General features: G+C 39.5%; 1 protein-coding gene across 1 annotated transcript; it reads right to left on the reverse strand.

Annotated features, from left to right (window-relative positions):
• Nucleotides 1-1147: 1147 nt before the first annotated feature.
• Nucleotides 1148-8584, reverse strand: LOC112906427 (rhamnogalacturonate lyase-like). Its single transcript, XM_025980523.1, has 6 exons — nucleotides 8478-8584; nucleotides 6421-6686; nucleotides 4350-4775; nucleotides 3262-3640; nucleotides 2773-3018; nucleotides 1148-1714 (listed from the first exon to the last, which is right to left on the reverse strand). The coding sequence occupies exons 1-6, from the start codon at nucleotides 8533-8535 to the stop codon at nucleotides 1206-1208; spliced, it is 1884 nt and encodes a 627-aa protein (XP_025836308.1). The 5' UTR covers nucleotides 8536-8584; the 3' UTR covers nucleotides 1148-1205.
• Between the last annotated feature and the right edge of the window lie 7871 nt (nucleotides 8585-16455).

Here is a 16455-nt window from a genome sequence, read left to right on the forward strand (position 1 = left end):
GAAAAGACAGGAATCCAGAATCGAATGGGCTCAACAAACGGCTTAATCAGACGTTGGTCAATCGCCTCCGTTGTAAGATGAACGATAATAATACCAAATCATGGTCTACGCTTGCGAAAACGTGTCAATGAGTATAATGATACTATTCATTCCTCAACGCGCTTTGCACCATCATATCTATTATTGGGTAGGCGAATCTCGATATCACCTTTTCAAGAAGACCAACAAACATCGCTCGAAGAAGACCGTCAAGTTGCTTTCAGGAACTCTATGAAAAGTTTCCAACAGAATAAACTCCGTGTAGATAAGAATAGATGTCAGTACACCTTCAATGTTGGTGATTTGGTCTACATCGAGAAAGGCTACAAGCTGAATCGAATTAAGCTAGATCCAGTTAGAGTTGGCCCATTTTTAATCAAACGACAGATTTCCTCGTCATTTTACGAAGTCGCCCATTGGCAAGAGGACGCAGATTTCAAACTTCTTTCATTCTAGCAAGCTGCTCCCTTTTTTCCCGCCGGAAGCATCTTGGGGGGGGGGAGGTGTAACCTCTGGTTAGTGCTGCTACTTTTGGGGATAGCTGTTAAGCTTAGTATAAACAACCATAAGTATAACCTCATTTTATTGGTTAAGTTCACTGTGTTTATATTATTGTTTAATGTTTTATTTGTGTGAGGCACTCTTGTTTGATTGAGAAAGAACGTGTAATTCAATTCTTTTATTCAGAATAAAATCACGTATAAAACAATCTTAGATGGATATCAACTTCCTGAAACGAATCCCGGCGTAGCTAACCACTACGTGATAGGCACGTTACCATAATCGAATAAAATAATTCGAAGTGGTCTGTATTCAGTCGAAACTGCCAGACGCTGATAGCGATTTCGACCTTTTTGGATCTCATCAGCGAGTCGCAGACAGGTTCGACAGAACACTGACCAATTTTTACTTGCTGTCTTAACAACGCGTTTTATATAATACCAAAACTGGCGCGGTAAACGCCATCTGCAGTACAATGCTACATTTTAGGATTGCGTATGCTCCAATCTACTTGCTGAAACGAATCTAGGCGTAGCTAACCACTACGTGATAGGCAATACCTAATACTATTCTAGTAGTTTTTAATGGCGTTTATCAAACCAAATAATATTCAAACATTCGTTTATTAATAATTTTTGAGCAATAAAACTTTCTTATTCTTTCAATTAATTGCTGACTTCCATTCTCAAGAAATCCCACATTATCATTCTGTCGAGATGATTCCGACTTACTGGGCCAGGAGGCGTGAATTCTAGAAGATTGTTGTCACTCAGCAGTGACTGACTGAATGTTACAGTTTGCTGGCGGAATATGGCATGAGCTGCGTGACGAAACAGCGCAGAATCAGCTTGTGGCCCGTCAAATGAGTCCAACTTAAGAATCTCCTGACCGTTGATCACCGCACGAATACCGGCTCTGACTCTAGCAGCAATACCTAGGGTTAATGTGGCGTTGCCTTGGGTTGATCCGGTATAGTTGAATCTGACCTTCCAGTTGGTAGCACGCGCATTTTGGGTGACATTGACCAGTCCGAGCTGAGCGGGGAAGCCAGGTGTCTTAATCATCGGCATAAAATAGCACCAGTCTTTGGCAGGGTCACTAACGCCAACTGTATAGTCTGGATCATTAGGAAATTCTATGGAATATCTGAGCCATGTTCCAAACTTGCGGTATTCTACGAAAATCATCACATATGAAATTTTTAAAATAGAGTTACTTTACATTGGGGGTAGACTACTAGCATTGGAAGTGATTTCTAGACGCATGTTCTTAACTAGCGGTGCGTAACAGTGCTACAGAACGTTTAATACTATTTCCCCCTTAGAGTGAACTCGCTGAAATTATACGGAGACCAAAAACGCAAGAGTTCTTGTATGTTTAAAGGTATTTCGAGTATACGGAAATGTTGGTAGTCCTTAACACTTAACCATTTAAAGATTAAGTGATGGATTCTCGAATTGAACATATTTTGTGCCACTTAAATGCCTGTCATTTAGTGATTAAAGTAACTATAATCACTGTTATTATCGAACAAAATAATTCGAAGTGGTCTGTATTCTGTCGAAACTGCCAGACGCGGATTGTGATTTGATCTTTTTGGATCTCATCAGCGCGTCGTAGGCAGCTCCGACAGAACACAGACCAACCTTTACCTGCTGTCTTAACAGCGCGTTTTAGAAAATACCACAAATGGCGTGGTGAGCGCCATCTGTAGTACGATGCTACATTTTAGGATTACGTATGCTCCAACAAGGTCCATTTAAATATATGGATATCTANACAGTTTTAAAATTGAATTACTTGGGGTAGACTATTCGTATTGGAAGTGCAAGTTTATTTTTAGCAGTATCTAGCACTTTTACAGAAGATTTAACACAATTTTGCACTTGACATTATACCGAGACCAAAATGGCAAGTGTTTTTGTGTCGCCAAAGACGTTTAGAAGTACACGGAAATTTTGGTATCGCTTAATACTTAGCCATTTTAGAGTTAAGTACTGGATTCTTCAATTGAGTGTTTTGTGTTACTTAAATTTTACCAAGTGATCATTGCATGCCGTCAGGTTGGTAATAAATAAGAATTATATCTTGCAAGATGACCGTAATTATCAAAGAATCAAGAGCAAATGTTATAAACAACTACCGGAAAGGGATTCATGCACCAATCATTGTACATGAGAACTCTACGCGTTTATCGTGTACTTTCAGTATACAGTGTAAATAATGGAATACCTTCTAAATTAGGAATGGGTGATGGGAAGCCTCTTGGAGACTTAAACTCTGCCGAATTCCTATCAGGTACACCGATCTGCCAGAGTAGTTTGCCATGACTCTCTTGCCTCCAATTGATTGTTCCAAGATTGTTGTTCCTATTCCCTTGCACATTAATGTTGTTTTGAATGTATTTTCCAACTACACCCTTAGCTATCACTTGCAGCTTGTATGTGCCTGGTCTCACAGCTGGTATTGTAAACTGACCTAATGGTAATCATAATTTTTATTATCTTTAGGATATCTTAAAAATAATCCGTTTAGTCTTATATAAGAAATTATTTTTGATAAGCATTTATTACCAAATCGAAATTCAAAATTTTAAAATAAAAAATAGCAAAATTGTCAAGTTGTGAACTGCGATATAATTTATCATCAAATGTCAAAGGTCAAAATCTTAATTTACCATAAAAAAATTCCTTAAAATACGAGCAATAATTTTAAAACTACCATTTTGATCAGCAATTGCAGAATACATGTAAGTAGCCGTCTCTAACTGGGGGTCATCAACGTGAGGTTCGGTCAGAATAAGGTATACCCATTCTTTATTCGGCGACCCATCCACATTAAGTACCCCCGACACACTGCCCCTCCCTTGTGCATTGTATTCTGGTGCGGTGACAAACTTGTACGGCCACTTCTTCTCCTCATCACTGAGTTGTCTCTGAGCGTCGGTATACATTTCCGAAAGACTTTGGCCATCATTGAGGTACAAGCCGATGGGACCATACACTTTGCTCCATCCCTCGGTAGGTGCTAATTCTGGTGTGCCGTAATGTCCCGTGTGTTCACAGAAGAGCAGCATTTGACCGTGGTGCGTTGTCAGGCTCTAAAGCAGTGGTTCCATGAAAAATTTTTCGAGAAACTGTTAATGAATATTTATGTATTATTTATTATTTTTCGTGAAACACGCATGAATATAGGGTTTATTCTAAATATAAAAGGAGAAATAGAATTTGGTAATGAGGAGAACTTAATAGTGAGGAAATGCTGTATGAATTATGCATAAAACAAAAATAGTTATGGAATGTATATGGAAATTGTGCTAATAATATAAGTAAATTTATGCCTTGCAATTTTTATTATATCAACATTATTTACCATAAGGTTATGATTTTTTTATTATGTTACAACTGTAAAAAGTGAAATAATATCAATGCTGTTCTTTCTTTTGTTGAGGATATTTTGCAATTAAATGTATTTTGTGTCAAAATTCAAAAAATATTATTTTATTAATTAATTATCCTGTAAACAAACGTTTTAGCATTATAATAACCTCATTTTAAGGTTAGCGGACATTAAAATAAGAAATGATAAATACATAAATAATAGCAATAAAGAAATATTGTCAATTTTTCATGAAGTAAAACTCCATCTAAGAGACGTAATATTTAGTAGTCATGCCACGTTTGTGATTATGGGTTAATATATATTTAGAAAGAAGTTGTCGAAGGAAACAATCGCGTCACAAGAACTACGCATGAGTGATTAATTTAATTATGACATCTACTGTGATTTCCAATTCAGTGATAGCCAACCTGTTTGAATGGTCCACCGCTGACCCACTCTTTGTGTGTCTGCAGCAAAGATAGTCCGATGCGATCGCCATAAATACCGAACACAGTGTTTATGTCTTCATTAGCCGATATTTGCTGATATTTTGTATAAACGGATCCATCTGGGAACATATAGGTAGCGTCCTGTACAGACTGAGCCGAGTTAATGGCCTGCGCGGTGGGCATAGGTCCTGCCCTTTTTCCATCCACACTGTAATACTTGAATGGGTCCTCGTTGGCTCTTATTGCCCATCTAAGCTGTCCAGCTGTGTATCCCTCTCTCTGGTACTTGTGAATAGAATAGTAGTAAAACATGGACGAATTCTTTTCGAGGACCAAATGAAACTCAAAGTGAATTGGCCAATTACTTGTGTTTTTGTTGATGAATGCTAGATCGATAATGTCATCCTGGTTAATTTAAAAAAATTCGGTTATTATCATTTTCTAATAACAATTAAACAGAAATTAATTTTCATTCAGTTAGATGATCATCATCTAGGAAACTTGTTAAGAATAATTATTTAATTGAAAATTCTTAAATGTTTTATGGTATTGATGCTAAATATTTTACTTTGATGAAATGAATTCATTATTTATCGTTTTGTTTATTAATACGTTTCATATTGGCATCGATAAATACGATACACTTGAATTGGACACAAAAACAATTAATAAGTATGAACTGAGTACAAACGGACGCCTGAATTGAGCACAAAGATTTTCTTACCTGCATGTGTTTAAATAAACACCCGAATTGAGCACAAGCCATGTTGCCAGCTTTCTTTTAAAATATCTGTAGGGATTTGAGTTCTTTTTGAAACAGTAGGTAGGTAAACAAGTAAATTTTCTAATAGATTTCTAATTCTAAACAATATTTACTTTGAATTATTTTGTTTATTTGTTACAAGTACTTAGAGGATTAATATTTCAACTTTATATTAGATACATAATATTAACTTAACTAACGATATTTTTATAAGAAATACATTTTACATAGTCGTATCTTGATATTTCACCATCATTTAGTTGCTTTATTTTTTGACCAATAAAATTGATTTTTAACAATATCTTTCGTCTTAATTTTTTTTTAACTTGGTTAACTGAATTTATTTTTATGTGTCTGTTTGAACTTCAATCAGAACCTTTAAAAAAGAATAGATATTGGGATGCGAAGAGACGTTTGCCTTCTTAAATTTTGAATGGAATGCTTCGCAAGTGTTGGTTGTTCTACACTCTAGAGGCACTAGAAGGCTGTTCGACCCAAATTCTGGCAGGAAAGGTTGAAAAGTCGTCCATATACGTATCAACGAAGTAATCCAGAAAAGCTTCAACTCTAGAATTGCTTAATAAGCTTTGCCGGTTTTTTTAATAAATTTTCAGTTGATTTTCTTTTTATAGAATTGCTTATTTATGGTCTGTTGATAGCCTTTTCAGACGTACCATGATTATGTGTATTATACTTTCCCGAAAATATCAAATCGATAATGTACACTGCCGCGGAACAACTAATTTTTACACACCAGTTGTCCTTAAAACACGGAATTCTTTGAACTTACAATTTTCAAAAATCAATAGAGTTTTACCTCGTTTACTGAACATAGTTTCAAATTTTATTGAAGACATGTTATTTATTGTACAAGACAATGATAACTATAATTACGTAAGGGTAATCCCTTGTTTTTATTAATTTCTCCCGCCCTTTACAAACCAGTTATATTTGGCAACATTACAATGTTAATGTTGTTCTTATCATCGGTATTTTTATTTGCTACATGTATGATCCCTGTGCTCAATTCCTTCCTTGATAAACAAACCCTCGATAATTACTTGTTTACCTTGTTTACGCTCTGTGCTCAATTCAAGTGTCACCGATAAATATTACCTAGCTAAAATGTTTAATCCAGTTCTATTGTTCTCTTATTGTTTTTTATGTTTAATATGAGATTACATTCAAAACACTAAGTACGTATTTGTACGATATCTTGAAAAAGTATTTTCGAGTATTATATCTTCGATAAAACTTTGTATGTTACATTTCTGCGGCGACACTTACATTTTGTGTAATTTTCATTTCTCCCACATCAGGCCCTGTTATCACTCTGTTGCCGTCGACACCAATAACGGCAATGTAATAGCCAGAGCCGCCTCTCAGCAGGTTAGTTGATCTAATGTTAGTATCAACACGTGAATTATAGTAAAGTGCACTGATCTGTCCCCTTGCTTTGTTAATAGTCATTGATAGCCTCTCGTTTTCGAGTACCACATTATTTCCGTCGGTGACACATAAGCGTTGGAACGATCGCGTGTTACATTGTTGACCTTAGCAATGGATTGACTTAGTTGAATATAATATTATTAAGAAGTAGGAAAAATTAAAAATTAATAAAGCAACGTTTTATTTTAAATGTATTCATAAAATAATTAACGAAAATCAAAGTCGGTTTGTATAGTTATGACTCTCATAACGAAAATCATTTGATTTACTTATGGAGTAAATGAAAAAAATGTGATTAGGTGGAAAGGGGAAGAGATAGAAAAGGTTAAAATATATATACCTAGGATATGTTATAGGAGAGAACAACAATGATAAAATACATATAGATACGCAACTAGCGAAAGCAAACGCCTTGTTAGGTTGTATATATGGGGAATAGGGCAAAAATTATGCAGGAACAATTGGATTAGAAGAAAAAGGTTGTTTGATTCGATGGTTAGAAGTTTATGGGGTGGAAGTATGGGGGTGGAAAGAACAGAAACAGGTGGAAAACGTTTACAAGAAATATATAAAGTGAGTGTTGAGTTTGGACGTATGCATATCTAGTCAAATTATGTTGTACGGAGGAAATTAAAATGTGAAAAAATGGTGGAGGAAACCAGAAAAAGGGTGGTACAATACGAAATAAAACTTATGAATGGGGACATAAGAAAAGAATTATGGAGAAAAAGAATTTCAAATATTGGAATAAAAACTAGCTAGATAAAGAAAGGGATGGGGCATTAGAAAATTTAAATTTGAGTCAGGAGCAACTGAATGAATGGGGCCGAATGGGAGTAAGTGATAAGGAAATAGTGATAATAAGATGTAAAGAGACGATAAGGGCAGAAGACCTAAGAAGTATTGATAAGTCGAGATATATGGAATGTCTAAAGTTGTTGCTATGGGAGCATTGGCAGGGAGACTTTTTGCCAGACTATTTAAATAGAATGAAGGATGTGGAAGTATTTGCAAGGTTTAGGATAGGAAATGAATGTAGAAAATGTAAATATTGGATGAAAGAAGAAGAAATGACATGTAGGATATGTGAAAGGGGAGATGAAACAATGATGCATGTACTAGGAGGATGTGAGGAAAGTAAAGATTTAGATGAATATAAAGAGATATTATGTGGGACTGGCGATGGTCTGATCCTGCTTAAAAATATAATTAAAAAAGAAAGGGTTTCAGTTTAGTTAATGAAAGGGAGGGATTCAATAGATAAATTAGTATAAGTTGAATAAATGACATATACATATATGTGTGTATGTATATGTGTATGTATATATATATTTTTTCTTATTATTTAAGTTAAGTTAACTTTCTTTTGTAATTGTTGTGTATGAATGAAGGCTTAGTTTGATAAGAATTGTATGTATTGTGTAAAATAACTTTATGTTGAAATATATTACTACAACTACTACTACTACTACTTATGGAGTATAATTCATTTGTTGAAGCATATTAAATTTTATAAGATCATAAACATATTTTCGTACATACATGCATTTAAACCGAAATGTTTTGAATTTGAAATATTTTCATCTGATCTTAGATTTATAACACTAATGACTATCTGGTCAAATAAATTTTATAGATTCTAAAATAATAAATGAGTAAATACACGAGTAAAATTTTCAAGCAGTATAGCGATTCGGCTTATAAATACTATAAGCTTATCTCAGAAATAAAATTCATGTTGTTATGTGCGGTAAACTTACATACGTTAACATTAATTTATTTTAAAATCCAAGAATATCACTTGACTCGACATTAACTACACACACAATTTATTTTCCCAAATTCTAGCCTTGAAAGATTCACATTGTCACCTTAATAGCATATAAATAGCTTACCTGACGAACTACGAACAAGTAGCAGACCTAAGGTCGCTATAACGAATTTGGTTGACATTTTCAATAAAATGACAATTGAGAATTGAATCTTATATATTTATGTCTTGAATGTGAAGCCCAATTAATCTGATAGCAATTCGTCCAAATAAAAAACACTTCACATTATCTAGGAAACGATAATGTTGCTTTTGTTGTCATGCTGCAGTTTAATCGGCTATAGGTGAACTTATAAAGGAGTCTCCCACAGTTACCAACTATCCTGTTTTAATCTGGAGATTTCAGAAATCTCCAGACTCCAGTTTATAAAATATAATTTCCGAATTTTTAATTTTATGAGAAACAAAATTTTATTGTTCCTTTATTAGCAATGTTCTTATTGAATGTCACACACAATATAGTTACTTGTTACTGTTTTCGTTTATTAGATCTTGATAAATCATGTTATTTGATAAATGAAATGAAAACTGGCCGAGCACGATTTGGTTTCGTTAATGGAAAGTTTCCATTTTCGGTACCAGTTTAGGAGCAGGGGCAGAAACTTATTAATTCTCCCTGTGCATTGGAGAATGGTTTTGGGACAGTTTAAGAGGACAATGTCGTCCACGTAGAGAGCTGTTAAAATAGAAATGTCGGAGGGCATGTCCGCACAGAACAGGTTGAATAGAATAGGTGATAGTTTGGAGCCTTGCGGGACAGCGGCTGTGACGGGTTTACTGGCAGAGAGCACAGAGCCGACGCGGACCCGCAGGCTTCTGTCTGTAAAAAAGGACCTGATAATCCCAACTAGAAAATGTGGAATGTTAAGGGTGATGAGTTTTGAGATAAGGCCTTCGTGCCAGACTCGGTCAAACGCTTGTTGGACGTCAAGAAGAAGCATGGAGGTGTGACGCCGCTTGTTAAGGTTGTCGGAAATGCATTCAGATACGCGAAGGAGTTGGTGGCCGGTACCGTGATACCTGCGGAAGCCGTGTTGATGATAGGGGAGAAGGTTGTTTTGCTCCATGTGGTCTAACAGCAGATAGAGAAGGATTGATTTAACTACTTTGCTCAACGAACTGAGCAGGCTGATGGACCTGTAGCTTGAGGGAGAGCTGAGGGGCTTTCCTTTTATTGGAGAGACAGATGACAGTGGCTTCTTTCCAGACCAAAGGGACGTAGTGGAACAGCATGATGGCGTTTGTGACGTTGCACAGTGCGATTATGTGCTTTGGGAGTAGGACTTTGAGGACTCCGTTTTGAATTCCGTCAGCGCCAGGGGCTTTCCTCTTTTTCAGAGAACGGATTGTAAGTGAGATGTAATGTGTAGTGTGTCTAAAGTCGGAATTTAGGGGAACGAAGTTGTTGGAAACGGCTTTGGTACGCTCGTGAAAGTCGACAAGGTCCACTGGACTAGGTAGTGGGGAGCACTGGAGACTTATAGAGTCTGCAAAGATTGCAGCTTCTTCTTCGTCTGAAAAATAGGTAGAGCCGTTCTGTTTTAGTGGCGGGAGATGGAGAGCTCTGTTACGAAGAGAACGGATCACTTTCCAAGTGCTCCGGAGGTGTGTTTCAGCCTAAGCTTTATAATCATTGAAGAATGCGCTGCGGAATTCGGTGAGACGAGTTTTTAGTTTTCGTTAAAGGGCGTTTACTTCTGCACGGTGTGCGGGGAGGCGGTGTCTATTCCACAGACGTCGGGCCTTGTTTTTCCTCTTAAGGAGGTCAAGAATGTCTGCGGAGAGGATTCTGTCTTTGGTGGGCGTGGGGCGGGAGGTAGTGGAGAGCTTGATAGCGCTGGTAAGCTCGTTTGAAAGGAGATTCACAGCTTCGTGAAGTTCCGCTATTGTGCGAATTGGAGTGCACTTAAATGAAGATGTGTCGAGGGTGTAACGGAGGTGTAGCCAATCTAGTGACGTGGTTGGGTTTGGGGGGTTGCTGATAGGGCTAACGACTTCAATCAGGGCTGGGAGGTGGTCCGCACTTTGTGCGTCAATGACGATAGGATCGGCAGAAAGTGTAACATTTTTTGTGACGAAAATGTCAACATTGTCAGGAAATTTATTGTGGGAAGCAGGGAGGAACGTGGGGTCAGGAGGTGCTTCAACTGTGCCTTTGCTGTTGGTTTATCGACAGCCCTATGAGACGTGTTTAGCGTTGAGATCGCTGGCGACGATAGTTGGAACGCCTGTAGGGAGTAGAAGGGGGAGTTCAGAAAGGTCTCTCTCGGTCCGAAGGGGGAAAGTAGAGAGAGATAATCCTAAGAAGACAGGAAGTTAGCGAAACTTCAATGTCGACTGTTTCTTACGAGTTTGTAGATAGATAGGCCTGTGCTTTAAAGAATTCCTAAGAAGAATAGCGTCACCAATTTCACGGTTTTCGCGGTCCCTTCTGTAGGATAAGAAGTTTGAGACGAAAAGTTTGATTGTTTCGGACAGGTGAGTTTCGGTGATGCAAGCAACCCCGATTGACTTTTCCTCGAGGAAGTGCTAGAGTTCAGTCAATTTACCTCTAATGCTTTGCAGAATGATGGCGGATAGTTCTTGTGCCATTAGGGGGGGGGGTGAAGGGGGTGGTCTTTTTGGGAACCTTGGGGAAGCCGCGGTGGTTCGCCTTACAGTTGGCGCAAGTGGGAGTGGCATCCTTCTTGTCCTTGGTTTTGCACTCGGCAGTTATATGGTTACGGCCACAGAAAGCGCAGACCCAGGCTGCGTGACAGTAGTTGGCTGTATGAAAGTATTTCAAACAGCAGCGGTATTGGGGAACTTCCTTCGTAGCTTTTTCTGGCTCAACTTTGATGTTGAGACCACAGAGTTGACCAAGATCGAAAATTGTCTTGGAATTTGTAGCGATCGTATCAAGACGGACGGAGACAAGGGGCCAGATTTTGCCAGCAGAGATGCCGCACTTTTCGAAAAAAATTCATAATTTTTGTAAACATTTAGTTTCGGACATCAAAATAACTTTGAACATGTTGGAAAATACACTTTATATTCGGCGCTCCAAGCATCCACTCCGCCGTACCTACCGTGCACTACCACGTTCCGCCGTTGTATACTCTTTTTATACAGTGTTCCAACCTCCGCTTTTTGTGTCTGCATTATTCCTGAATATATTAATTCAAACCTGGTGTGTTCGCGTTTCATTGTGTTCGCATTACCCGTGTCCCGCTTCAACAGGTTATGGGCCCAGGTCACCTACGTAGTGAAGCGTGATATACAATTTGACTTTGTTAGACTTTGTTCGTGCCACGTGTGCTGATATTCACAAAAATAAACTCCGCGAACATGATACGCTTCGAGGCGTTAACTCGCGACAACTACGATACGTGGAAAATTCATATGGAAGCTCTACTAATCAAAAACGTCGAGGGGGACTACATTTATGGAACAAAAACAAAGCCTGAACCGGTCACACCGGGCGTCGAAGACGCTGTTGCAATCTAAGCCGCCATTGATTCGTGGACACGAGGCGATAGTAGGGCAAAATTCGACATCATCCTGTTCATCGGTTCATTAGAAATTAAACAAATGAAAAGATGCGTGACCTCACGAGGCTGAAACTTGATTCGATTTACCAATCGAAAGAACCAGGTAAAAAAGCTTCTTTGTTGAAACAACTCATGCTCCAAAAGATGGAGGACGGTGGTGATGTCGCGCATTTCTTCGACGCAGTCGATAAGTTGAAGGATATGAAGGTGGATATTCATTCCGACGTGCTTGCAATAATGCTGTTTTACAGCCTACCGCCTTGGCTTGGTGAAAGACGTTCGCTTGAACAACGCATTACTTGTGCCGGACTTGCGCGCGATTTTAGTGTCGGTCGGGAAAATGACCGAACAAGGTTTTACAGTGACTTTTAACCCTCAAGGTGCTTCGATTTTCGACTCTTGTGGAGTAAAAGTTCTCCTAGCTGACAAATCGAATGGTCTGTACTACGTACGCGCGCGTGAGGAAAACGCGAGTGTCGTGTCTGAAAAAAAAAGTCAGCAGAGCAGAACGGCGTTGGGGAGCGAAAGAACCGCAGCCTTCTGGATATTGTACGTTGCCTGATGATTCAAGCAGAACTCCCACCACGTTTCTGGGCTGAAGCGGTGAACACAGCAAACTACATAAGGAACAGATGCCCGACCAAGAGCTTGGGCGGGAAGACGCCTCATGAAATTTGGACCGGTAAAATACCTGACGTCAGTCACCTACGAGACTTAGGGTGCAGAGTCTACTGTCTTACCCGCAAACCAGGAAAGGACAAGTTTGAACTACGCAGCGTCGAAGGTATTCTCGTCGGCCACTCTGAGGACTCGAAGGGGTATCGTGTGTGGTTACCAAGTGAGCAGTGGATCGTAGTATCGCGCGACGTGAGTTTCTCTACGCAAGCGCGCGCTGACGCCAACGAATTCGAAGAGTTCGGACCCATCGAACTCGCGATCGATAATGGTGACGAGAGCACGATCAGCAACCACACCGTTGAGGTAACCATGCAGCATCCGACCACCGCCAGAAGAGCACCTGCACGACCGAAGATCTTCAGGACCGGAAGACGTGGACGACCGCGCAAGTCGTTTCACACACGGGAAGCCGCTCAGTTAGTGGAAACGAATTCAGTCGCCGAGCAAGCGCTATTGGCTGAGGTAGCAGCAGAATGGTTCTACGGACCAGACGGCAACTTGGAACGAAGAAAAGCCCGCCTTATCGCGCAGGACTTTTCCCAACGACCGGGAGTCCATTTCACGGGCACTTTCGCTCCAGTCGCTAGTCTCAGTACGATACGCTTGGTTGCCGCTCTGACCGCACAGTATGACATGTCGATCAGACAGTTCGACGTCACCACGACCTACCTCAGTGGAAATTTGGCGAAGGAAATTTTCATGGAGTCACCAAAGCAGCTGAAAACGATCTTAAATCGAATAGTCGAAACCTAGGAAGGATGAGAAGTGTGGATGAAGGCAAAGGGCATGCTGAGATCTTAGGAAAAAGGAAATCAAGTATGCCTGCTCTAGAAATCCCTATTTGGATTGCACCAGGCTGGGCGCCAGTGGCACGCGAAACTTCGTGAGAAGCTACTCCATCTATGTGCCGTGGCATCTCATTGCGATTTGTGCCTCTTCTATTTCAGTAAGGGAAAGAACATCGTCATCGTTGTTATTTACATGGACAAAATTCTTTGGGACCAATTAGCCACTGTCTCGGGATCAAATTAAACGTCGAGGCAAACCAAGTGACCTTAAATCAGAGAGGTTTCATCACCGATCTGCTGAATCGCTTTAACATGAGCGAGGCTATCCCGTTAGCATGCCTTGAGGAGCTCGCCAAACTCACCAAGAAATCCGAGCCAGCTTATCTAGAGGAAGACGTGCCGTATCGATAGCTTGTCGGGTGCCTGACGTACCTTGCGCTCACGACCCGGCCGGACATCAGTATTGCAGCAAGTTGTCTTGGCCAGTTCAACAACTGCTACAGGAAAGTCCACTAGACCGCGGCCAAGAGGGTCCTGAGATATCAGAAGGGAACCCCGGACCTTGGTTTGGTGTACACGACCGACTCGAGGCCACTGACAGGATTTGTCGACCCCGACTGGGGAAACTGTCCAGACGACAGGCGCACTTACTCCTGTTTCGTTTTCCGGCTGAGCGGTTGCCCACTCACTTGGAATTCACGTAAGCAAAGGACCGTTGCTCTCTCTTCCATGGAAGCTGAGTACACGGCTCTGACCGAAGTAGCCAAACAGTGCATATACTGAACTAATTTTCTCAAAGAACATGGACTTGTGAACCTAGCCGACGTCGTTGTTTTCAACGACAACAACGGAGCTACGAAATTAGCCGAAAATCCCGTTTTCACGCCCGGAGCAAACACAACGACATCCGGAATCATTTCATCAGAGAAGCTCTGGCCGACAAACGACTGCGAATCGCTCACGTTTCCAGTGACGGAAACGTTGCAGATATGTTTACGAAGAGCCTTCCCAAACCCAAGCTCGGGAACTACGTTAAACTATCAGGAATGCAGCAGACTTGAGATCCAACGATGACAACGGAGAAATCTTGGATCGAGGGGGAGTGTTGGAAAATACACTTTATATTTGGCGCTCCAAGCATCCACCCGCCGTAACTACGGTGCACTACATCCCGGCCGTGTTCATGTCTATTCGGACCCACTCGGTCCCTCTCTCTCACTTTTCCTTACATACAGTCTGATACTCACGTTCCGCCGTTATATACTCTTTTTATACAGTGTTCGAACCTCCGCTTTTTGCGTCTGTATTAATCCTGAATATATTAATTTAAACCTGGTGTGTTCGTGTTTCATTGTGTTCGCACTACCCGTTTCCCGCTCCAACAGAACATAAGTAATACTTTATGCTTTATAGAAATATATAAATAATCTTGAATTCTTAATAAATATGAGTATGGCATAATAAAAAGGAACTTTTTCATGTCAAATGCGGCGTCACTCCGAGAGTGTTGGGAGATATGCGGCATGCAGAAAAGAAAGACGCCGCGGTCCTTATGGAGCACCATTTCTTTTTCTGAGTTCTCTTCTAGAGCACATATTGTACACTTCACCGTACATTGTGCAGGTAATATGTAAGCATTTTAAACATCTAAGACATTGAAGTCAATCCACTTTTTTGGTTGTTGTTTTATGTGCTTCATAACATTCCATGCAACGTTCTGTATTATTATCTTGCTTAAATGCTAGCGGCTCATCATCGCTTTCGTTCCACTCATTTACCTTTAATATTTCTTTGCATTGTGACACCTGCTTCTTTTTATTCTTATTCAAGCGAATCCTTTTTGTTTGGATATTTTCTTGTGATGTTAACACACTTGCGCATTGTTTAGCCCTTTGATTAAAAGATAAATGTATTTTTGGAATTGGAGACATGCAGACTGTAGAGGTAATTTTTGAACTTCCTTGTCCTTTGCGTGGAGTTCTAGATTTTGACATTGAAACCCCAATTTCAGTAGGGCTAGCAGAATTTGTGGAAGAAGGTTTTAAAGTAGGACGAGATTCAGGGTTTAGACGTCTAGGAAACATTTCATTTTGTTCTTCCGGTTAGCCGACCCTAATATACAGTAAAAATGATCAGGGATTGCATTTTCATCCAGGGGATATATCCCTGCTGCTTTAAACCATTAATAACACTGCCTACAGATACTGATTGTAACCATACTTTACCAATCAATACACCAGCTTAATAACGTGCTATATTACTGGTTGTGCTGTGTTCCATCCATGCATCTTAAATAGTAAAGTTGCTTGTTAAGATTCATAAAGTATTTGCCGACTTTCAATAGTTCTGCATAATGTTTTTGCACGTATAGCCAGTAGACTTCGAGAGGTTCCTGTTAAAAATAATTAACAAAGAAAATTTTATATGTACAATATGAATATCTATTTGTGTTAACTTTTAGACACCTTTATTGTGTTATCGCTTTCTGTTCCATATCGGATGTTTTGTCTAATAAGCAGGTTCGCAAAACAGCAGCGAATATAATATTGCATTAAAAGTTAGTTCTAGATCTGCCTTCTGTACAACAGTACATGTTTCATTAAATATATTTTCTTTTATTATTCTTAGCTATTATCACTGTGTGTTATTACTGGCAATACTCAACAAGTTATGAGCCCAGAACACAAGTAGCAAGAAATAATATTCGAAAATACGTTTTTCGTGAGTTTTTCGGTAGTTTGATCGGGAGTTTTTCAATTGTTTCGATACGAGCAGTTTTACTGTGTATTGCGAAATGGAGGCCGACAAATTAAAAATCGAGAAATTACGTGATGCAGATAATTGGCAAATGTGGCAGTTTATAGTGCAAACTATATTGGATAGTGAAGATGCATTGGCCGTTTGTCAAGGAACTGAAGAAAAACCAAATTCGAATGATGCGGAATTCGAAAAGAAATTAAAGAAATGGACAAAGGCTGACAGATTTGCTCGAAAATTGTTTGTTACGTCCGTGGAAGCAAAACCGTTGCAATTATTAATGAATTGC

Source organism: Agrilus planipennis, unplaced genomic scaffold, assembly GCF_000699045.2.
Source record: "Agrilus planipennis isolate EAB-ADULT unplaced genomic scaffold, Apla_2.0 scaffold113, whole genome shotgun sequence".
Lineage (NCBI taxonomy): Eukaryota > Metazoa > Arthropoda > Insecta > Coleoptera > Buprestidae > Agrilus > Agrilus planipennis.

What these genes read in the sequence shown, in the direction of transcription:
- LOC112906427 (XM_025980523.1), bottom strand. Translation starts at nt 8,535, where the DNA reads ATGTCAACCAAATTCGTTATAGCGACCTTAGGTCTGCTACTTGTTCGT. An exon ending in AAATGAAAATTACACAAAAT is followed by an intron (nt 4,776 to 6,420) that starts GTAAGTGTCGCC and finishes TAAATTAACCAG; the next exon opens with GATGACATTATCGATCTAGC. An exon ending in TGCAATTGCTGATCAAAATG is followed by an intron (nt 3,019 to 3,261) that starts GTAGTTTTAAAA and finishes GATTACCATTAG; the next exon opens with GTCAGTTTACAATACCAGCT.